Source organism: Pavona decussata, unplaced genomic scaffold, assembly GCF_977016875.1.
Source record: "Pavona decussata unplaced genomic scaffold, jaPavDecu1.1 SCAFFOLD_94, whole genome shotgun sequence".
NCBI lineage: Eukaryota > Metazoa > Cnidaria > Anthozoa > Scleractinia > Agariciidae > Pavona > Pavona decussata.
The window spans coordinates 1,897,969-1,921,489 of NW_028145511.1; the positions used below are offsets into that span (position 1 = coordinate 1,897,969).

The 23,521-nt window shown below is 39.4% G+C and overlaps 2 protein-coding genes across 4 annotated transcripts in view; one reads left to right on the forward strand and one right to left on the reverse strand.

Moving 5' to 3' along the window:
* LOC146473342 (uncharacterized) overlaps positions 1 to 15,123 on the reverse strand; it is a 41,501-nt gene extending 26,378 nt beyond the window's left edge. The window contains exons 1-22 of one of the 3 annotated variants that reach the window (XM_085118528.1): positions 14,989 to 15,123; positions 13,561 to 13,659; positions 13,007 to 13,133; positions 8,384 to 8,464; positions 8,060 to 8,178; positions 6,983 to 7,043; positions 6,809 to 6,862; positions 6,558 to 6,650; positions 5,804 to 5,839; positions 5,305 to 5,470; positions 5,006 to 5,103; positions 4,422 to 4,532; positions 4,295 to 4,351; positions 4,164 to 4,197; positions 3,710 to 3,789; positions 3,299 to 3,367; positions 3,073 to 3,174; positions 2,864 to 2,939; positions 2,236 to 2,342; positions 1,472 to 1,595; positions 1,352 to 1,380; positions 549 to 711 (exon numbers count right to left, since the gene is read on the reverse strand). In XM_085118528.1, the coding sequence (XP_084974654.1) occupies positions 549 to 711; positions 1,352 to 1,380; positions 1,472 to 1,595; positions 2,236 to 2,342; positions 2,864 to 2,939; positions 3,073 to 3,174; positions 3,299 to 3,367; positions 3,710 to 3,789; positions 4,164 to 4,197; positions 4,295 to 4,351; positions 4,422 to 4,532; positions 5,006 to 5,103; positions 5,305 to 5,470; positions 5,804 to 5,839; positions 6,558 to 6,650; positions 6,809 to 6,862; positions 6,983 to 7,043; positions 8,060 to 8,178; positions 8,384 to 8,464; positions 13,007 to 13,108 (1,762 nt within the window). In that variant the 5' untranslated portion in view covers positions 13,109 to 13,133; positions 13,561 to 13,659; positions 14,989 to 15,123. Of the gene's footprint in view, positions 1 to 548; positions 712 to 1,351; positions 1,381 to 1,471; positions 1,596 to 2,235; positions 2,343 to 2,863; positions 2,940 to 3,072; positions 3,175 to 3,298; positions 3,368 to 3,709; positions 3,790 to 4,163; positions 4,198 to 4,294; positions 4,352 to 4,421; positions 4,533 to 5,005; positions 5,104 to 5,304; positions 5,471 to 5,803; positions 5,840 to 6,557; positions 6,651 to 6,808; positions 6,863 to 6,982; positions 7,044 to 8,059; positions 8,179 to 8,383; positions 8,465 to 9,156; positions 9,526 to 11,313; positions 11,670 to 13,006; positions 13,134 to 13,560; positions 13,660 to 14,988 lie in introns of those variants that run through there. The other 2 variants (XM_085118529.1, XM_085118530.1) reach the window with 2 other exon arrangements.
* A 2,540-nt stretch (positions 15,124 to 17,663) lies between these two features.
* Positions 17,664 to 23,215, forward strand: LOC146473343 (uncharacterized). Its single transcript, XM_085118670.1, has 4 exons — positions 17,664 to 17,996; positions 19,682 to 19,774; positions 20,597 to 20,713; positions 21,639 to 23,215. Exons 1-4 carry the CDS (start codon positions 17,928 to 17,930, stop codon positions 21,747 to 21,749), a joined length of 390 nt encoding a protein of 129 aa, XP_084974796.1. The 5' UTR covers positions 17,664 to 17,927; the 3' UTR covers positions 21,750 to 23,215.
* Positions 23,216 to 23,521: the final 306 nt, after the last annotated feature.

The window sequence follows — 23,521 nt, forward strand, 5'->3', positions numbered from 1 at the left end:
GTAACAGTACACAGTAACGTGCCATGATCAGTGTAAACTATTTTAAAACAATCCACCTCATAAGTCAGAACCAAGGACAAAGCCGTTTTCACACTTCAAACCCGATTATCCACATTCTCTATCTAGTTTTAAGCGCAAATCCTAAGACATACCTTTTTAAACGCTCTTTTAATTTGTAATCTCATTATCTTAGTTAATGTTACTATGCTTGTAAATTTTATGTATATTTAAGTACCATTTTTATTTATTTTTTTATCCTTTTTTATCTTTGTAAAGCGCATTTGATCATGTTCATGTAATTTGCGCTATGTCAAGGAAATTTTAATTATTATTATTATTATTTCTATTATTATTAAACATTAATATTTTTAATATTTTCTCGTTGTTCTCTCTCTATTTCTTATGGCACCAGTTAAGAAATCAGATTTTTTTCAAACATCAAGACAACTCAACTTTGTGATCATTTCCTTTCTTCCCTTGACCTGAATGTTTGACGAAATTAATAACGTGTTATTAGATGCTTGTCCCTAGCGTTTAACATCCCTTACCTTCTATCGCTTTATGCATTTCATCAGCGTCTTTCTCCAGCGCAGCTTCTTCTTCTTTTTTTCTCTTTTCGGCATTTTTATCCTGAGCTGGCGCTGCTGCTTTAGGTTTGGGTTTATCTTTCGGCGCCTCTTTCTTCGGTTTATCAGCGGGTTTCTCGGCCGGCTTGGAGTAAAAGTAAGAGCACATAGGAGTTAACTTAATTTGCAATCAAGGGCGAGCCAGCTTTTCAGCTAGAAGATCCGGAGTTTATAGATACGATGTAATGTAGAAATTGTACGCGTTGAGTGTTGCTACAGTAGCTGACATTACAGTCATCAGTGGTTTGGCATACAAACGAGGTAACTCGGTCATTCTGCATTGTATTGTACGTTTCGCCTCGCTTACACGCTTTCTTAAAAAATTATATTTGACCACTGGCCAACTTTAAAAATGTTATCATAACAGATCCCTTATAAATAATTCTGATAATTCTTTTTTGCGTCTAATGTTGTTACGCTGATTTTAGTATTAATAACGACTTGATAATAGGCCATTTCCGAGTTGCTGTGAACCTCACTATGAAAGCGAGGCTAAGTGCTAAACTATTCATGTGAAAATTAGTTTCGTTTGCATATGAATAAAAACTAATTTTCTTAACAAAAACTTTGCACTTAGCCTCGCTTTCATAACGAGATTCAAAGCAACTCAAAAATTGTCTATTAAATAATAACTAATAAGTAAGTAAGTAAATAAATAAATAAATAAACAAATAAATAATAAATAAATAAATAAGTAAAATTAGTTAGCAGCTAATTTTAAATACCTTTTGCTGTTTCTTTGGCTTTTCTTTGCCTGAAAAAAGTTGAAACGAAAACCGATTAAGAGGTTAAACTGAAGTATTGCACAATATAGTCCATTAAACCTGGCTGTCAGTAGTTCTTACCTTTCTTGCCTAACTTTGAAAGCATGACTGTTTTTAAGTCCCCGGTGCATTTCTTGTCAATTTCATCCGCGAGGTCTGCTTTATGAGCTTTTTTAAACGCTGCAACCAGCTCATCTAGCTGCGCCTGCAAAAACAGATCAAGCAGTCAGCGGAGCAATCTTCTTGACTGTTTTTAGAATATCATAGCGGGCCATTGCATCAATGTAATGCTGTTTTGGACTTTTTAAATAACCTCACAGTTAAAAAAAAACCTTATTATTCTAGAGTTGGCGTGATGTCCCATACGAATTGGCCGACATGATGATATTTAGATTTAGATTTAGAGTATCTTTTTCATAACACCAGTAAGGTAACATCCATTTAGCTGTATCACGAAAGGAAAATATGTAATATAAAATTGTATTCAATTTAGAAAAATTTATTAGCCAATGAACTTTTAGTTTCGCCGGTCCGCTGAATAAAACTGATTTGACTCGGTACTTAAAAATTTCTTGCTGACATTTTACCGTTGGATAGCCGGTTAAACTCTTCATCACTGTCAGACCTTAGCCAAAATGCTTGGTCGAAAAAAAAAAAACACAATTCATTTAACAAAAAATGTTGGGCAAACATCAACCAACATGGGGTGTTGAACGTCTCCGCGTTGTTGAACCGTCAAATGTAGTACAACGAGAGCGTAAGCCAACGCGCGCGAGAAACGCGTCACATTTTAAACAGAAAATTCAAGATCATTAGATAAGTAAGTATTAATTCATATCATTCACCTTATTCTTGTTAAGAATAATTCGTGCCACAGTTTTCGTGTCACCATCTTGTAGAGCTTTGTGAAGTTTGTCAGCGTGGAAGCCGGTTGGATCACGCACACATTTTACTGTTGAGATAACGATGTTATAATGTTACGGCTTTAATCAACGACGATAAGGATTTTTAGCAACGACGACGTTGCAACGTAACAACGAGATCGTAAAAAAAGCAAAAGGCTTAAAAACCAAAACATCACCTCTGCACGGGCGTTACACTTTTTGGTACATTTCTTTGCCGTCACTGCACGACTAGGACATGAACGACGAATTTTTCTTTCTCTTTCTAAACTTGGGTGCGAACTACATATGACCTTTAAAGCGAGTTGGAATAATCGCGACGACGTTTGTAAAAACGTGAATTCATTAGTTTTAATAGTGACTTCTTCGCCGCCGTCGCCGTCGGCGTTGCTAAACGTCCCTAATAAACGGAGGACGATTTGAATAAAAAACGATGTGGCGATCAAGAACTTTTTGCATAACGTCGCAGCTTTGCTACTAGGTCTGTGTAAACATAAAAATTCAAGTCTGGGAGACCCATGCTAACTTTTGGTCTCTGTTGTAGCGCCTCCACATCTAGTATGGCACTCACCTAAAGTTAAAAACGCCTTTTGTAGATCTCCATCCATCTCACTGTCAATTGAATCTGCGATATCTTTTTTGGTCAACTGCAAAATTTAAGCAGACGAGAAAGCACTCCTTAGATCATCTGTAACCAACCTCTGCATTTTAAGATTCTGGTAAAAATAATCGTCGTTATTAAATACTGTAACATTAGGGCCGCACGTGTACGTCACTCACTTTCTTGTATTCTGGGAACGTTGCACCAAGCTGTGGTCGGCTTCTCTGAGTGAAGACACGAATGAATTTGCCTTCATCAGTCCCCCAACTGGCCACACCCGCCTAAAATTTTAAAGAAAAAGAAAGTAGTTAATCTACTAGAAATTAACTTTGGCAGTGATGAAAACCTACAAAAACGTAAGTTCATTTGTAAACTGTAACCTAACAAGAAATAAAAGAAAATCACCTCCATGATTTCCTTCGCGTCCGCCTTGGCAAGTTCCTTGTCCACTTCTGTAGATCCATCTCTTTGGCCCTTGATATAACATTCGGTAAAGACGGAGTTCACGGTTAAAATCTAGTCGATAACCACGTCACATCAACATATCACTAAATGGATTGAAACACGCATCCACGGGATTTTATGACTAATAGGACATTTTCATGCACTATGGCGTCATTCCACTAAAACTACCAGAATCCTTCAGTTTGTTTGTTTTCTCGGGGTAATTAGAACTGTTATTTTCTACTCTGCACTGGAATTACAAAATTTGAATTCAAAAAGGAAAACGAAATGAGTTCTGTTAATTGTAGTCAAAAAACACCATCATGAAAATGGCCTATTTTGGTCTGAAGTTTCGTTGAATTTATTTCATACCTTGCTAAGCTCCACTAGCAAAGTCTCCAAGTCACCGCTTGTGTCTCCTTTGAGGTCCGACTCTAGAGTGTTGTCGTACTCTGCCACAAACAGAAAGTATGAAAGGTCATCATTGACAAACTTTTAACCCATAGAGAAAGCGTTTTTTCTCTAGCACTCACTGCCCAAGCACAACGAAGCGAGGATCATGAATGAAAACAAAGTTTAATATCCCTTTGGTGATTCACCATATTTTAGCCTCGGCTCCGCGGGTACTGTTTTCCGTTAATACTTCCGTATCCTGTTTTTCTGGGGCAAAATTACCTTATTTGGCAACCGAGCATGTAAGTAACGCAAGTGCTATTGTCCTCGTTCCCGTGTGAGGCATAAACGAATCCATCGACCGCTCAAGCTCGCTTATTACTTCGAAAATAGCGTGAATACGGTTTTAAGATTATATAATAGAAACTCTTACTTTTGTTGTACGCTGCACGAATATCTTTGATCTCCTGAAAAGAGAAAAAAGTAAACATTTTCAATGAACTGTATTACCTGACGATCTTTTGGCAACAGGTTCGAAGGTTGATTAGATAGAAGAAAACTCACCGCGTTTGTTCTTGTACATAAAATTTCTATCAAGATGTCTTCATCGGTGCCGAGTCCCTGTCAAAGGTAAATACATTAACAGTGCTATTGGACAACGCAACTTTTCAGAGATGAAAGACAGCCTTACCTTCATCGCTTCGTAAAGATTTTTTGCGTCCTCTTCTGCTCCGGAGCCGATAGAATCTAAAGCTCCTTGCATCTCTTCATCAAGTTTGGGTTTGACCTCTTCCATTAAATCCTGATTTAAAGAATAAGAAAAAAATGAAGGAAGGAAGGAAGGAAGGAAGGAAGGAAGGAAGGAAGGAAGGAAGGAAGGAAGGAAGGAAGGAAGGAAGGAAGGGAGGGATGGAGGAAGGAAGGGAGGGAGGGAGGGAGGGAGGAAGGGAGGGAGGGAAGAGGGAGGGAAGGGAGGAAGGAAAAAGGAAGGAAGGGAGGGAATTGAAGGAGAGAGGAGGGGATGGGGGAGGAAGGGAGGGAGGGAGGATGGAAGGGAGGGAGGAAGGAAGGAGAGAAGGAGGAAGGAATGGAGGGACGGGGGAGGGAGCAGGAAGGAAGGAACGAAGGGAGGGAGGGAGGGAGGGAGGGAGGGAGGAAGGAGGGGGTGAATGGATAGATAAAAAGTTCGACTTATGACCGACTTGTTGACCGAAGGGTGTTGACAAACAAACAAAAAAACCGACAAACCAAGAGAAAAAAAATACAGATTCTTACCTTGCCGTAAAGTTCTTTGTACTTCGCTTTTAATTTATCCAATTTCTTCTTTTCAGAAACTCTTCCCAGGATTTCAAGGATCTTTCCTTTGTCGTTTTCTACGGAGATTGCAAAACCGAACATAACAAATAACCAAAAACGGAAGGGAAGAAAACAAAATCGATCCAGTTTTTAATCAGTTGCTTGGCCGACCGAAATCAGAGCAAGCCGTGAGATTTGCGTGCAGGTGCCAATTGTAACAGATGAATTTGAGGTAATTGAACTTAAGACACTGATTCATGAGTCTAGTTTCTTGTTACCTTCAATGGCTTTGTTCATATCCTCGGCATCCATAATAACCACACGTTCTGGGTAGTCATCTTTCTTCCTATTCCCATCCTTCTTCTTCTTGCCGTCAATTGGCGGCAGTTTCACGGCCTCTTCCTTTTTCTTTTTCGCGCCATTTTTTTCGGGATCCGGGCTTTCCTAGGATCAAGAAGAAAATACGAGTTCTTGGGATGCATAAAGTGAGCGACAGAGTAGCAGTCATCCTTGAATGATTGAAGCCCAGAGAATTATTTGAGACTGTGGATGAAATTCTAAAGTTTGCCCGATCAACTGAAAGTTATTTAGCACTGCGTTGACATGTAATACTATGGTGCAATTTATGATCTTGTGTAGGCGTGTGATCAAAATCCTAAAGTACTTTTTTTAAAAAAAATAAGCCGTAGAGCTGTGTGATGGTTTATTACGACGAGCTTAGAGTGATGGGGTTCAGGAGTGTTGTATAAAATCAAGAGCCATCAAGATAACACATACCACAGAAGGAAGTTTTTCCTCGTCACTTTCTTCTTCCTATGAAATTAGAAGCGCATTTTATGTCAAGTGTCAAGTATAAGTGTTTTTCTAGTTAAAAATAGCGACCCCTTGCGGTCACACTATCTTTTAGGGGCTGCGCGCTACAAAGAAATCGGCGTTCATGCGTCAAAACTCTGCCAGAATTAAAATAAAAGCCTTGTCTCGTACAGAAACCCCACTGGAACACCAAGAACAAGATATTAAGAATTTTCGTCAAAGGCAGAACAAATCATCTTCAAAGACACTTACTTATCGTTTCAGAAAAGTAGTTGTGTAATTTTAAACTAAACTAAGCCCTCTTGAAATGAACCATTAATTTTGGGATTCCTTCCATTCCAATATAATATATCTTTCAGGTTACTAAAAATAGCTTGGTATACCCTCAGTAACGATAAAACAGAGAGCATTTGCAATCCATACAATAACCAAAAAACAAACAAACAAGCAAACAGACAAACAATCAAACAACATGTTCAAAAGCTAGTCCAGTCCCCACAAAATAAACTAAACCCACTCCCTCTCGAGCGCACCCCTGAGTGAAACCCAAGCTCGTTTCAACGGTCCTGAGAACGAGGTTGAAATTTGATGAACTCCGCGTGGAGCTGATGAGGTATCCATACACTGCACGTAGCCACATCCATTGGAGGAAAGAAAGCTGGATAACTCACGGCAGACAGAGAACTCTGGCCGACAACAATTTTTGTTTTGGTCATACCTTCTCGTCGTCCTCGTCTTCAAATTCGTCATAATCTTTTGTTCCTCCGTCTAACATCCACAGGTAGTACTTGTGCTTTTTGAAATCTTTTTCCTGATAAAACAAAAGGAAGGAAACGTTTTATTTTTCTTCAAGAGTTGGGGTATAACAATGGAATAAAACCAACATCTCTCGGGTTTTTTTTACGATACATGTACCAGAAACACACATGTGGATACCGAGTTTCGCAAATTCAACTGAAAAACTCCTACCCATTCATCTGTGTCATAATATGGTTGAATGTTCTTTAGTCTTTCACGTTGTTTCTGAAGGAAGAAAATCAGCCATAACAGAGAGTAAGAATCTAATAATGCATACGTGGGGTACTGGATACCGCGGAACTGTGTAATAACAATGGTTTATTATTTTAGATTTTGAGAGCATACCTCATTTTCCTGTTTTATTCTTCTCTGTTTTCTATCTCTGAAGCTTTTCAACCTATCATCGCTAAAAAATCAACACCAAAGAAAAGTATTCAGAACATCAAAAAATACAATTAAAAAATAGTCACGTGGCTTTTATTACCAGTAATTCCTAGAAACAGGAAAAGAATAATATTACCAATAGACATTCAGCAGAGCAGCATGTTTAGTATGTAATGATTCTAGTTTTAATGCAGCTAATCGGTATATTTCAGACAGTTCACTTGCCGCAAGTAAGACCTAAATTTATCGGAACTCTCCTTCTATAATACTGCACCATCAATTACTTAGTTAGTCAGCCAGACAGTTAGTTAGTCCCTCTGTCCATCAGTCAGTCCAGCTCAGACAGACAGTCAGACAGTCAGACAGTCAACCAGTCATAGTCAGTCAGCCTGGCAGTCTATCTGTCTTTCAATTAGTCATACAATTAGTCATTCATCCAGTCAACAAGTGAGTCACTCAGTCACTCATTCAGTCTGGCACCCGGCCAGTCTGTCCAGCAGTCCATCATCCCGTCAGTCAGTGAGCCAGTCTGTCACCCACCCAGTCTGTCCAGCAGTCAGTCATCCAGTCGTCAGTCGCTCAGCCATTGAGCCAGCCAGTCTGTCCAGCAGTAAGTCATTCATTCAGTCCGTCAGTCAGTCAATCAGTCAGCCAGTCAGTCTGTCTGTCTGTCTGTCTGTCTGTCAACCAGTCAGTCAGTTAGTCAGTCATTCAGTCAACAAATGAGTCCCTCAGTCATTCATTCGTTCAGTCAGCAAGCCAGTCTGTCTGTCCAGCAGTAAGTCATCCAGTCAGTCAGTCTGTCAACCAATCAATCAGTTAGTCATCCATTCAGTCAATAAGCATGTCATTCATTCATTCATCCAGTCAGTCACTTACTCTATCATACAGTCAGTCAGTCAGTCAGTCAGTCAGTCAGTTGGTCAGTCAGTCCGTCAGTAGGTCATTGTGAATCAAACGAATAATTAGTCTGACTCACAGACTTCTCACAATCAGGAAATTATCTCAAGTTTAATCAATCAATTTAGTTTTTGAAACCTTGGCTTCCAATCCTTGTTCCAGTTGTCCACTCTGGCTGGTGACTGCTTAATTTTCATCAGTGCTGAAAGAATCACTTGATTCTGTCGATCAATAGCAGCTTGTCTCTCTTGCTGCATCTGTGCCAGAAATAATGCATCAAACATCAGATGAGATCAAATGAGATGATCATTATACATACTGACTGCGGTTAGGATGAGGAACGAACTGTTTTAAATAAAATTCCGGACCAAGTTTTCGCGAGCTCGAGGAGCAAACGACAGCTTCCGGGGCTCCTCGGCTATCGTTCGCTCCTCACGATCGGGCGCTTGCCAAGCTACTTACCTGGATTTTCTTGACAGATAACTGAAGGTGTTGATGTTCCTTTGGAGGAGTTATATCGAGGAAAGGTTTGACATTTTGCAGCTAGAAAGAAATAAAAAACAAACATAATTTTAGAAAGATAATGTTATTAACAGATTGTGTTGCTATGTATTGCATGTCACGAACTTAAATTATGTAAATATTTGACGGATTAGGCGAAAAAATAACGCCAGCGAGCGAGATATGTTAAATCTTTTACTTATTCGATTTTAGAGAAGTTATTGCGTGTCTGATTTCCCTTGGGAATTAATAACTGTTTACATATAAATATAGTATACATACTTTTAGCTAATTCAACACGGACGTGAACCAAATTAATGCTTCAGCCAACGCTCAGCACCGAAGAAACGGAAATGAAATCAAAATTCAAGAAGGTACGAGAAGGACGGCACATTATTCAAATTGTCAAACATCATAACGTTGAGCTGTAAGAACGACCAGATCAACGAAGTAACGAATGTAAATTAAGTTTACTAAAACAGTTAGTTTTTTTTTTCGTTCGATTCGAATATTACATTCTAATATTGATTGAAGACTTTTACAGACTGTATCACAGAAAATTGTCGAGATATGAAATCACGTTGTTCAAAGTAAACTAACAGCTGATGATCTCAATTCCGCACGTAATTATGAAGTGGCACGGCAAATTACTGATAAGTCTGATAAATAGTTAACTGGAAACATATTTAAATGAACACGAAGGAAGATTTTATAACGATGAATGCCGACCTTACCCTTTGATGGTAATCTTCGGTTTGTCGCCTTTTCAATCGTCGATCGACAGGATTGCTTCGAAAACCCGCACTCATACCAACTATTTACTCATTGGTGTTTATATTCCCTCGCTTGTCAAATATTTACCGCAACCTTCGTTCCACCGGTTGTGACAGAAGATCTGGGCACCCGAACTTGGCTTAGTGCCGAAGAAGTATTACAGCAATCACTCGGCTTATGATCAACCACACAAACATATACAGCAAATGACAAGAACACTGTCTTTTGGTCTGCCTTCACGATTGTTTTGGCGACGAGGTAAAAATTTGCTTTGTTATTCAAATTTGAGGATTACAAACACTGATGTTCAGTTTGGTCTCGAGGGAAACGAAACTCGGTTAGGACTGGGAACTTCAGTTCAGTCACGTAATCGTTTTATTCTGAGTCACGTTATGTTTCGTGTTAAATCTGTGTGTTACTGTAGGGAGACAGTGGAGTGGCGGCCGGGGGTGGGGGTATAGCTATAAATGCAGCAGCTGTCCCTCTAAATTAAACCGATCGATGGCATTGCATACCGGCTGATTTCAATGTTTATATAGGCCTGTATCTCTATTATATATTTACTGTATTGTGTTTCTAACCAATTAGTGTGAAATAAAATGATTTGATTTGAAATTGGGTTTACGTACGATTAGTAAATGAAAGAATGTAACTACCTCATTCAGTTTTCATTCAATTCTCATGCCCGTCAGGCGCATCCTTCAGCCTGTCGATCTGATGCTGCATTGCATACAGCTATTATAATTTCAATTAACGTTGTCGGATCAAAGCTTATTAAAGAGGCTGCCACCTCATCCATTTGATATCCTAACATTTCTTTCATTCAAATGGCTCACCCATCTTCACTGGACGGACGAGGCATAGCTGATTTTGATGAACTTATTCATAAAAAAAACCACAGAATCTTTAATTTTTGTCTTATAGCTTTATACTTTGATCCAACAACGTTAATCACTTGAAATAGCTGTATACTATGTCACCAAGTATAATGTAATGTTGCGATTTTCTGGACCCAGAATCCCACTGATGCAGTTTTTCAGACGAGAATAAGAACACGCCTAACAGAGTAATTAAATCATGGAAAAACAACAATTGAAAACTAAAGATAAAACAAATTTCTTAGAACTTTGCGCGGCTACATTAATTTTCCATGTCGTCTGTCTGATCTGATGATCACGGAAGGCTTTTAATAGAATTAGTATTAATAGAATTAGTAAAACAAGAAACTCATTTATTTGAACTGAGTAATGCTTATTTCCGTCTCAGATTAGCATGCCTAGTCAAAGCTTCCTGTTTAATCTCAGCCAATTCCTTGTCTTCTGACAACGTTTGGTTTGCCTCACTGGTAAAGGGAATAATTATAACACGTCTGGAAAAGTATTTTGACTTAGGGAAATTAAACGTGCTAGTTTTCCCGTAAAAAGTTAAACAGGCAACTACGCCGGTTTTTATCGGTCCGAGAACATGCCTTGATAAAAAGTTTTCGAGATTTCCCAGCAATCAGTTTGAAAGAATGTCAGTGGAGTGCTGATTATACTCGCTTCCTAATGCTTCTAGTACGGTGTAGGTTTCTGTTCCATACAGCGTGCCGGGCCGATCCACGCTGGCACATGTTGATCAGTTCTAAACATCGACATGTTCCAGATAAAACTGATCTCCCCTCAGCTCTCTGTGGTCACTTAACCATTACTGAGGACAACATAAGATGATCAACAGTACACAATGAATTACCTTTTGTTGAAACAGTCGATTAATAGGCATTAGATCTTCTAAATAGCCAATCTGTTAGCCGCCATAAGACATAGCCCCCCAGTAGGCGACATTGATTGCACACATCACGGTTTAATCGAACCCGGATTATATATTTTACGCTGATTAAACGTAATGTTTACACTATATTTTCGCGTAGACAGCGTTAAGAACTTATAAGTAAATATCTTGATTGTTTGTACTCGTTGTTAGAGATCGATAAGTGGTAACAAATTTGTCACCTGGTATAAATAAAATCCCAAGTTTTAAAATTTCGTTCGGTGAATAAGTTAGAATCAGGAATCACGCGAACACATGTGTTTATCACGGTTTTAACAAAGGTTATAAATTTCGCAAAGTAAACGTACCCTTTCATAGAAATCCTCCTCTTTTTCCTTTTCAAATCTCTTTTCCACCGTTTTGTTGCACGATGGCATCTTTTTCCCAGGCACACAGCTATGCATGGTGATTTTGCTGAGCCCAGTGTACGACAGAATCAGTTGTTAACAATGGTTTCCAGAATAACTCATACGAACGTGCATGAAACACGCACGGATAAAAGCCGATGTGAGCTCCGTGAAACTGTTTTTGGCAAGGTCCCACTGGCCTATACTCCTTCGAGATCACTTAAAATATCCTTAGCTGTCGACCCCGTATTGAAATATTTAACCTGTACAACTTGAAACAGTTTTGTTGTCAAATCTGAAATGATCGCGTGAGCAGTAGATGTTGTTTTGTCATGGCGACGCATTTGCATTTAAAGTGCATGCCTCAAAAAGGTAAAGTCTTTCTCTGAGGGTGTTCAAGTGGAAATCAAAACGCTACATGTTCGGATGATAAAGTAGGAAAAGCATTTTCCACTCAAATTTCGTCTGAACCTGGTTATTGAAAGTTGTTCTCGTAAAAAATTCAAATGCAAGAAAAAGAATATGCGATTTTCTAAACTAAACTACTCGATTTGGCGGCCTGACAAGATTTGATCACTGAAGATTTGATGTTATGGTCCTTTCAGCTTTAAATTCTATATATTTTTAATGAGCTCTACCATTTCAACTTGAGTCCTTTTCCTTCATCTCATAGTATCATTTTTTTTGGGGGGAAAAAATCTCGGAGAAAACGGATTTCAGGTTCCATAATCAGTTTTAATTTTCTGGCAATCGCGATTGGCTGATGGAGAGGTTTTAAATTTTACTATCGTAAGATTATTAATTGGAAATGCCTACGTACATATTTAGTGGTTATCCTTATAATGTAAAGAGATTTGTGACTACTTCATTCTCTCTTGTTGAAACACAATATATATATCCCTTGCGGAAGTTCTACCTGGGGACCTGGGGACCAGGGGCCCGTTTCTCGAAAGTGTCGGTAACTTACCGGGCCCGATAAGTAATTTTGGTGACAAATGTTTCTTAACAGAAGTCAATTTTTGTTATTTTTTAATACTAAATTTTAAAATCTTATTATTCTGTAAAAAGATTGGCGAGGTACCATGTCTGTAATCGTTGTGTAATCGGCGAAAAAACATTTGAAAATATACTTAACGGGCCCGGTAAGTTACCAGGACTTTCGAGAAACGGAAAAGTGGAGCCGAGAGCAGACCATGCACACGATCAAAGGTCGGACTGAAATGACCGGAAGTACCGACGGTCAGTGGGTTACCATGACGAATGGGCCGAAGCGCTGTCATACCTCGCTCATATGTCAAGGAATTTAAAGAATTTTCAGCCAAAGGAAAACTGAAAATATTGTTTTTAGGGCGCCGAAACAATTTTTTCCCTTCGACTATCCTGCGACCCGCGCTTGGCCGCTATAAGCGGGAACAGAAGTGAGAAGAATTTTTCTACCTCTAGCTGGTGCGGCCAATTATGTTTTCTCTTTATCCTGATGCGAACAATTCTTATCGAATTTTAACGGTCATCATCTCCTTAATTAACCAAAAAAAGTATCCTTAATTTACCAGCACATGCAACCCAGTCAAGCCATCAATACAGTCCAGGCCCCGCGCGGCAGACTAGTGCCAGCTATTTTTTTATTTTTATTTTTTATCAATCTGCAGTTTACCTTTTTTCGGTGCCTCTTGTAATTCTCATAATGCCACATCTTGTTCAATAATTTACTGGGCGGTGGAAATCCGCCATTTTTGTATTGCTGTAGTGACGTCATTGCTTGTCGCCTTCAGGCTCAGAAGCTGAAAAGCAATTATAGACAGCTATGAATACCAGTTTGTCAGTTTCGGCCAGCGTTAGTAGTCTTGTCAATTAAAAGGTGGACATGCTAGACCGAAATGGCGCGGTTTTGAAGTCAAACTGTCTAACCCGATTTTCTTCAGTATAAAAAACGTAAAAAAACGGGAATTTTTCTAGCTGAAGTTGACACCCGCCTACAAGTAACGGAAGTACTTCGCCTTTTTGCCTTTTACCCGATCAACTTTACCACACGACCAGGGCTTATATGCTAACTAGTGTACATGAAGCACCTAGTTTTAGTAAAGCGTAGCAGCCGCTCTTTCTGAAGTAAATGGGATGTTGGTTTCCAGACGGGATAAGCTCAAAAATTATACACCTGTTCTCTTCCTACAGGCAACTCACTACTATTGCTCTGAAATTGAAGCTTACCTTGTTTTAAATCATGAGTTTGTTAATCAGCTTCCATTTGATCTGTGGTATGGTCTGGCCCAAGTGCTGCCTTAGTATTAGTGGCATCCATTTGAAAACCTACAACAAACGATCTGTAAATTAATATTAAAGCTGATATTAGTAGATACTGTATTAAACCGGAGATGCGGTACAAGCATGACTAACAGGTAAACCGGCTTAAGAATGCGCACTGTAAAGTGCCGTAAGGCACTGTAAAGGGCTGGAATACGATTGTGTAGCCGCTGTTTAAGTTTAGGATTTGAACTCAAAAATTCACGCATGAACAAGTTGTGATTCTCATCCCGGCGGACGCCATCGAGTGAACTGGAAAGCAGCTGAGAAATCGCGCTCACGAGTACTCGACACTAACAGAGCGAGGGCAAGTGAGTGAGGTCTAACCAGTGAAATAAGTCAATGAAAGGCACTTAGCCATTAGTAAGTGACAATCAATAGATCGCTAAATTTTCTTGTTTGGCGTCCTCGAGACATCTCATGTAAGTAAACGGAATATCAGACAGACGAGTCTGCTGTTGGGGATCGAGAATAATTTCTTACTGTCTGGTTTACGAGGAGACTGAAAATTAATGTAAACGTATAGCAACGCTGAACATCAATGAGCTCACGTTTCCTCGTTCTTACAGAATAATCCCTGACTCAATCGCCAAATGTATGCATGCGGGTGGATTTGTCAGCATATGAGCATAACTGATCATGACAGAGAGATATAGCTGTCATAACAAATTTATTGGAACATTTCATAATTTAACAACCTTCATCCCGATTGTAAAATAAGTAGTAGTAGACTTTAAAGGCGAATTGGTCGAATTGAATGTTCCAGAAGCAAATTAACAGAATTTCGTAAGGTTAAACTCTAAGAACTACTGCCGAGCTTACCAATTCACGTTTTCACACATTGGCAGCTTGAAGTATACTCAAGAACGCTGTCGTGATCGATCGCAATCTACCGAATGTTACGCCGCTTCCCGAAGATATTCAATTCGGCCGATAATCCGTTTAGTACAGAATATGCATCCAACAACAGCTTAGCAGTTGTTTCGACCGGCCGTCAGTGCAGTCTTTTGCTGTGTTCGCTAATTGTTACTACCTTCACTACTGGGATTCGTCTCACAACGTATGAGTTATTCATCCCTACACTGTGTAATCACTTTTATCATTGGCACTGTGGCAAGAAACAGCTGAAGAAAAGACGTTTTTCGAAACGTGAAATTTTGTACAAATGTTCACATGTGTACATTTTGAAAGCCTGCATCACAGCATGTTATGGAAATTGAACAGGAGTTGATGCGTCGCTTAGTCCGCGAAGAAGAATCTAAACGTTTGCGATGTGTGTACACTTCCGATAAGCCTGGCTGATGGCGGTATAAGCATAAAACCGTAATTTCTTACCTTCGATGAAAAACGGTGGGATTGAGTCCATGCATAACGTTAACTGTCAGGGAAGCAAAACTTTTGAATCGTTTTTTAGAGCTCAAGCAATTCGAATTGATAATCACTGAGTTGGGCTTCACGTCTCGTCATCGCCATGGAAATGCTATTGATTCTGACACATTTTTATTAACTTGACGTAGATAAAACCTAAGTAAATACAATCTGAATAACAAAATAAAGAAACTCACTGTTTAAAATAAGGATTTACATCTCTTTCCTGTTTTTTTGTATCTAAAATATATAACCATCCGCTTTGTGGGGTGAAGCATCTATACAACAACACAATACTTCTTTTTATTCCCGCAGTTTAATTTTCTTAATCAGATTTCCAGGCTTTTTCTCCTGTTGATTATTTTGCTTACAGATATAACCAAAACAGGAGATTATAATTAATATCGTCACCAGGTGTCCCGAAGTTTACATCATTAACTCGCTTAATTTTGATTGGCTGGTGAATTGCCTGGGTATTGTACTCATTATGAAATGGCGAACAACTGGTCATGACAAGTGAGATAACGATTTTCCGGCGTGGGCAATTTTTTCCCTCCTAAAACCAATCAATTACAAAGTTTATAATTAAAAATATTGTTTCAATGTCTTTTTTTTTAAGTTAAGCAACGCCTAAATTAAAATATTTTAGTTGTTCGGCTTCTAACTCATTTCCATGCACTGACATTGAATCACCGGCCTTGAAAGTCCAGTGCAAATTGCTCAAAGCAGGCATTTTTTAAACAAAACTCAACACGAATGCTTTAGCCGTTAAATGTTTGCCTAAATCCATTTAGAAGGCGTGTAAGAAGATAAAAAGAAAGATACTTGGACTGACTTGTTTAACAGGTTTCTTATCATGTGGTGAATTTTTACAATTGCATGCACTTCAGATAGTAAGACCGTCGAAACGCTACATCAGAAAGCGAACGCGAAAATTAAACCCGCGGGATTCCCGCACCTTTACTTTTTACATTAATTTTCTAATTCCGTGTGATCGGAACTCCTATTTGAAACGTGAACATAATCTCTTTGTCTTCGTATAACTCAAACGTGTTCATTTGAATTCAAAAAAGTAAATAAAGTAAGTAAAGTAAGCTTTAAGCTATATGGCTGTTATTCAGAGGGGCCCTGGGAATAAAATGTGACAATAAATCAGTTTTAGTCCCCAAATTAGGGCCGATTCGGTTAGTAAAATACAGTGCTATTTTGGGTCTCCTAAATTAGGGCCAAAATTACCTAATCTCAAGGGATGAAAGTCACCTGACGACTAAAGTGAGTCCCAGAGTGGGCTTATCCGGCAGCAGATCCGAGAGAAGAGTGTTTTAAAGATTTCTTGGAAACAAATCTCAACAGTGATCTCGCACGTAAAGTCAATGTAATAGTGTACAGAAAGTATAGATTTCTCACAAAGTGCTTGGACTACTCCTTGGTCTGCCATTGCTCTCGATCACGACCAAAAAATCTACAGTGGAATCTCCATTATTCGAACCCTCGATTTTTCGAAACTCCCGCTTCTTCAAATCAAAAGTTATTTTCCTTGGAATTGTTTCTGTCCGATTTTTGCAACTCCCGCAACTAAATTCAGTCTCCCTCGGAGGTTCGAAAAAATTGTAAGCCTGTGAACAGGTTCCCAAGTAGATCAGACCAACCTCGTTCCCAGGGCGTTTGCCTTGAAGATTGGGAGGGGTGGTGGGAGACCGTGGGAATCCTCCCAATCTTCAAGGGAAAAACTCTGTAACGAGGTTGGCTCTATACCCCACTTGGGAGCCTGTTCACAGGCTACGTTATTGTAAGTGCTGCACAGAGAAAATAATTTAATCCTCACAAAGTACTTGGACCCCACCAATAAAAAATTTCTGGATCCGCTCCCCTTTTCGTCACTAACCGAAAGAACAAAGGCCAAATCAGCCATTATACTTGCTACATCTAATAATGAAGCCCTTGTTGCGCTGCCATGATCACAGTTTCTTGTGCCGTTGTATAATAGTTTGTAAAGGGAACTGTTTCGCACGACATCAAGGCAAAATCTTCAAACTGAGGACATTTTTTATTACCCCTACCTGTTTGTTGACAACATATGGATTTTGTATGAAGAAACTATATATTGATCATTACAATTTTCTGAACCATCACTGATGAAGTGAGGTGATTATCTTTCTTCTCTTCCGTTAAAACGTATTGATTTTCTAAGGAGAAATAGGGTCTTGATCTCTCATTTTTGAAAAGTTAATTAATTCTTCTGTATATACGTATTGTTTAAGTGCTAACATGTGCATAATAGAACAATAACTTAGAGATAATTACATTAAATTATAAGAAGTTATCCTATAATTTGGAAAGTGGTACTTGAAGCCGAGCGTAAAATCGAGGAGAGAAAATTTCAGCGTTTCATAGCTTATAAATATTCTCTACTGATAACAATTAACTTGAACAGTTGAGCTTATTACATAGATCTACATAGCGAAGGAAACAAGCAAAAACAGTTATAAACTATTTAAATTTAAGAAGCTTAAAGTATCAGAAATCCTAAAGTGTACGTTGTTTTTGGACAAACTAAGCTGAACAATTTGCATAACAAAGAAGCCGTCAGCTGTATGTTATGAAATACTCTGGTTACTAAAGAAATACTTTAAGCGGGGCGACTTAACGCCTAGCACGTCCTGTCTAAAAAGAGTACTCGCACTTTACGTACAATTTTCAAGTATTCGGAGGATTTTTAACGTGGTTTGAAGACATTGTCTGAGAAGGTTGAATTTGACACTGGTCTTTGGATTTGGTTCGTCGCGAGACAACGCGTACAAGTGAATCTTTAATGTTGTGGCACAAGACCTCTAGCTCTTAGCTGAAGCCATTTGTAATTGTGCACTTTGTGAAGGACTCGTATTCCGCGGCGCTGAAGCTGAGCAATGTCGCAATCAGATAACAGACTGGAGAAGAAATGGCAGCAGATAGCCTACGAAAAACACCTGAAAAGGGTAAGTGAAAAGTCTTTGTCTGAGAGCTTTTGAGGTATAATTAGGATTACACTTTGGTCAGACGAGATCCAGCCAAAGCGACCTTGAACATAGCTAGTATTGACCATATATACCCTGACCCACTGAGTGAAACCCACAAAAAAATCTGTTGACCAACGCTTTTGTGTGGCACTGTCGTTCCTGCTTTTAGAGCGAATTTTAGACAATTATGGATTAAGAGATCTGTTATGTTCTACTGAGATGACTCACACATGGTTTTGCCAACATTTAATTCAGACGTTTTCATCTTCGCCTTTTATCGCCTAAGACCTACTATGTAGCGCTCAAGAAGCCAGAAAGTAGTTCGTTAAAATGGGAATAAACGGAACTAAGAAAATAACCACAGCTTAATTACACTGACTTGTTAATTGTGAACACAGTCCGGACGGCTGCGCAACACAAAGCCGTCTTTTGTCTTTCAACCAAATTGCTCTTTCTTTTCCCTGTTTACCTTATTAATGCAGTTTGTGTTAGTTTCTTTAGCTTTCACTCAGGAAGGTCAAAACTGGCCCTTGGAAAAATATCGCGCGAGACTGCAATTTGCAGATGTATCAGGCGTGAATCCACCCTAAATATCTTAGCTTTTGCGCTCATCTTTTGCTTTCTTTGAATTATAATATCTACTTTTAAGTTTCGCAATTCTGGTTTATCTTATTTAATTAACCACGATAAGAAGTTGTGCATAAACAGTATACCCATTAGTAAAAAATGCCATTGACAAAGATGTAAATCAGCCTGTTGGATAAACACTAAGTAAAGCATTTTGGCCACGATTACTGAGCAGGATGACGTAAGAGAGACAGGTAGAGCTGAAAGCGGCTGAAACCAACTCACAAAGCGAGCAGTGGAATGCCGCGGCGTTGATTTTGATCTCGCGCAACCGTAAAGTTGATGTTACACGCGGAACGATTTTTAACGGAACGTTAACGTTGTTGCTTAAAGGTCGAGCCACGGACGGCAACCTGAAATTGAATTTTTCCCTTTTTGGAGCGTTTTTACGCCATCGCCTTTATAACATTTAAACCACAGTCATCAACAAGAGCTTTTCCTGTTCGTGGTAAGGAGAAAAACCACGCCAAAAAAGGGAACATTCGACTTCCGGTTGCCGTCCGTGGCTCACGAACGTTTGTGCTTAAGCTCCCTAATTACCGTGTTTCGTAAGCAATTTGTGTTGTGGCAAAAATGCATTGCTAAACCATGCAAAATGCATTGTCAAAACCACGCAAAGTGCCAACAGCTGGAACAAACGTTGCGTCGGAAAAAATTGTCTCGCGTAATATCTTTAGTTAAAAAATTCAGTGACGCTTGTTTCGGAGATACGGGTCGTGTGTGAGAAATAAGTCAGATATTTCTAACCACCGTAAAAACTCCGCTATCTATTGACACACCCTCCCTTCCCCTGTCTCTCTAATAAGCCCGCCGTTTAAAGCTCATATTTCTAATCAGCTCCCACCCTTCCCATTCCCTCTCCCCATCGCTTTAAGAGGCCTGCCTTTGAGTTGCAATCGGATCACAAGCAACAGGGCACTTGATCAAAGCATGGAATCTTAAGTCACTTGCGCAGGAAAATTATAGCAACACAACTCTTGGCAGAATGTGTGTTTAATTTCCTCCGCCCGACTTAAATATATGCGATTAATTTTCAGCTCAAGGAAACCAAATCCACGTTAAAAGGAGATACCAAATTACAGTACAATGACGAAGAGGTTCAGACACAAATGAGGTTCAGGAGAATTATGGTAAGGGCGCAGCAGTTATGCGCAGTGTCGGTACAAGCCGACTAGTTACACGGAGCGGCAGTGACATGTGCAGCGGTTACACTCAAAAGTACTTCAAACTGATTCCCCACTCCAGAAACCACTGAGAGACTGGTACGAGTGGGGGATTATGGGATCATTTGTGTAGGTCGACTGGAAATTACGCTGATGAATACGTGCGTTTTTCGGCCGTCAGTTGTATCGAAAATTCTCTGTTAGGTGAAAACTATTTAACAAGAACTATGCTACCCGGAGAAGATGCCGAACAATGCACTTATTTGTAGGCCTTTCTAGCCCAACGATCTTACAATACCTTAATCGTACCAGTCTTTTCACAGTTTCTTGAGTGGGGAATTGCGTTTTCCTGCTGTCCTTCAAGATTGTTTTCTGGCCTTTAAAAGGGATAATTGCGTACGCTAACACACCAGGGGTAGTCAATCGATAGAAACTGTTACCGGAAATCAATCGATTCAATCCGGATATCAATCGAATTCTATCGCCGATTGCTATCGATTGGTATCGCTATGAATAATCGAACTCATTTTTTTGATTCAATGATCTTCATCGAATGCTATCGGCAATCGATATCAATTGAAGATCGATATCGATTGGTATCAATTGTTATCGATTGCCTACCTCAGGTGAGACAGTTTGATCCGTTCGGCTCCGCCCAAGGGGCCACGCCCATTGAGATTGTGTGTGCACATGTTGCCACCCTTTTTTGCGACTCCGACTGAAAGGCATGACGGGCAGCTTGATGCCAATTTACGCCACCTGAAACTGCATTTGTCTCCACATATCCAGGCTGAGGAAAAGCGACAGGCTCTAATCGACAAACAAAATACCAAGTTACTGCAAAGAATTGTGGACATCATGACTTCAAGGAAGAAAAGCTTTCCAGTGACAGAGACAAGGAGAAAGGTAATGGTTGGACAATCTGTTCTGATTAATATGCAACTGATAAATACAGTGGAACCTCTCCTTACGGACACCTCTATAATACGGACACCTCTCTATTATGGACAGTTCATTTAGTCCCTGAGAGACCGAAATCCATATAAAGCCTACCTCTCTAAAACGGACACCTCTATAATCCGGACACCTATTCCTGTCCCCTTGTTGTCCATGGTCTCCAAAAGCATTGTATAAAACGGATTCTATTGTTTTGTTAGAAACGAGTCTCATTGTGAGATTTAGAACTAAGTAGGGTTAGGGAGGGGGAAAGGAAGGGAAAGGAGGGTGAAGGATATCTTTATGGCTTCTATCGTTACTGTGTGAACTAGTAGTCTCCCTACGCTTGTGGCTCCTACACGACTAGCCCTTCAAGTGTTCTCCCAATTTTCCGCGTGCGCTGGCGGGGAATCCACCGAACCTGCGCTTTAATGTTTAAATATCCCCAGCAAGGAACTACGCCTTCGAAAAACGGGTGTGTTCAAGACAGGAATACATGTGAGAAAAGGGTGAGCCCTGTCCAACAGGCAATCTGAACTGTACAAAAAATTAAGCAACGAATATAATGTACAAGCTCTCTTGGAGTTGGATAGTTGGAGAGGGTGGAAGAGAGAGAGAGAGAGCTCTCTTTCTCACCCTCCCCTCCGCGACACCACTTCCCCCACCCCTAAAAGAGTTTGCTCGCAGGCTAATGTTCCTAAAAAAATCAACAAACTTCACTTGAAAGAAACTTCCTACTCCTAGAAGCCATTTTGCCAATGTTACAGCTCATCAGTACGTGTGGATTCAACTGAGAATCGCCTGACTGGGATGGGATAAACATTCACAGGACGAATTTTGGAAAATGATATATTTGATTCTGTGTTGAACATGATTCTGCATGTTTTGTCACTAGGTCAGCAAGTCAGAAGCAGCAGACAAATCAACAACAAACTCGAGAAAGAGTTCCGTGAAGCTACCAGCAATAGCTTCGAATACCACGGAAGATAGACGATCATCAAAGTAAACCGACAATCCCAGCAACGCGCTTGCTACAACTGATCAATGCAACGACTCATCCTTCCTCCTTCTCCATTGTTGCTTGGCCAAATCAACGTGCGCGTCTTCATTTTTTTTATTTAATAAAAAAATAAAAACAATATCGCTTAGGTAGGGGAACCGAGAGACGAATCAACGTTTGCATCTTAATTTTTTAGCAACATTGCTTGGCCGAGGGAAGGAGGAACAGATAATGTTTTCGGCCTTCAAGTTTTTAAACCAAGTCTTTCAAGTGAAACTATATAAGTTTGAAAACTGGAGAATATTATTTGGGGAATCGGCATCGGCTATGTCTCATATTCATGTTTGGGCATATTACGTTACGTGATGCATTTTGGCCAATCACAGACATACGAAAATAAATGATAGTTCGATTATAAAAGCCAATATACCTTATTATAGGAAATCAGAACGCTTGTGTTAATTAAGTTATTGGAAATTAACGCGAATTCAAGGAAAAATTACTTCCCAATAAAAGCAATTAACGCGAAAGAGGTCCTAAAATTTCATAATATAATGACGGAAATTAACGCGACTTACCGAAAGAAACAGAATTTGCTGAGACAACAGGAACAACTCTATTTTAACTCCTAAGTGTAAAGATCCGAAATAGAAACAATGTTTGTGGAATTTTCCCTAAACGTGGGGGTTCAGCAAAGGAATCTGGCCACTTCGAGCGTTCTTCACAGTGTCCATGCATGCTAGCGTCGGATCTCCACTCTGTTAAACAAGGCTTTTTTCTTTCAGGAGTATATTGAAAATTTGCGGTGAAAATAATGGAAAATTATGTCGCCACTTAATTAATGACGCAGAAATTTACTTTAACAAAAATCAACGCGACTTACATTATCGCGAATTTTTTAAAATTCGCGTTAATTTCCTATAATAAGGTATAATCTCATTCCCAGGGTCTCCTAGGGAGGAAAAGAGGAAAGAACCTGGGAACGAGGCTGGTCAATATAATGTTAAAGATATTGTAATATAGATGATATCGATAGGAAGTCTGTTGACTAAAAATCAAGTTTTAACGGAGTATAAAACATTGATAAAAGTGTTTTACTGTTTTCTACATGTTCTAGCCTGCGTGGCAAGCAGTTCCGTAGGGCTTGTGCGTTTTTCGCTGTCTGTTGAAAGTGACAAGAGCGAAAAAAACGTCTTTAGTTAACACACGCGCGGTCAAACAGCAAAAACTGCGCACAAAACCCTAGCGGAAGCACTTCAATGCACGCTAAAGATTTCGGGTGAGTACGCTCCGCAAGACAAATTTTTTGACACAAATTATATCAGTATTAATTAAAAAAGAGTGCAGGTTTGATGTATGATTCGGTGAAGAAAGTTTCTGCAGTGTAACTTAGAATTTCGACAAGTGATCTGGAAACCAAAAAAAAAAAAAAAAAAAAAAGTAGAATAAAGAACGTAACATATTTCAGCTGATCCTCATTTCAGTTTTCGCCTTGGCTCTAAACCTAAATCATAAAGCAGAAAACAGCCAATCCTATGTACTTATCCTCATAAATTTGACTTCGGTCCTTTGCGAATTTGAGGAACACTCAATAAATGCATGAAGCATCCCGTTTTCGGCTCACGTTTTCTAATAATAATAACTTTATTTAAATCATCTTAACTATTAAAAAATACAATGAGTTTTACGAGAGGCAAGCGTTGCTGCTCTTGTCTTTTGCTTTGCGAAATAGGAAAGGGTTTTACAGTTTGCTTTTGATCTCCGTTGGTATTTGTGGT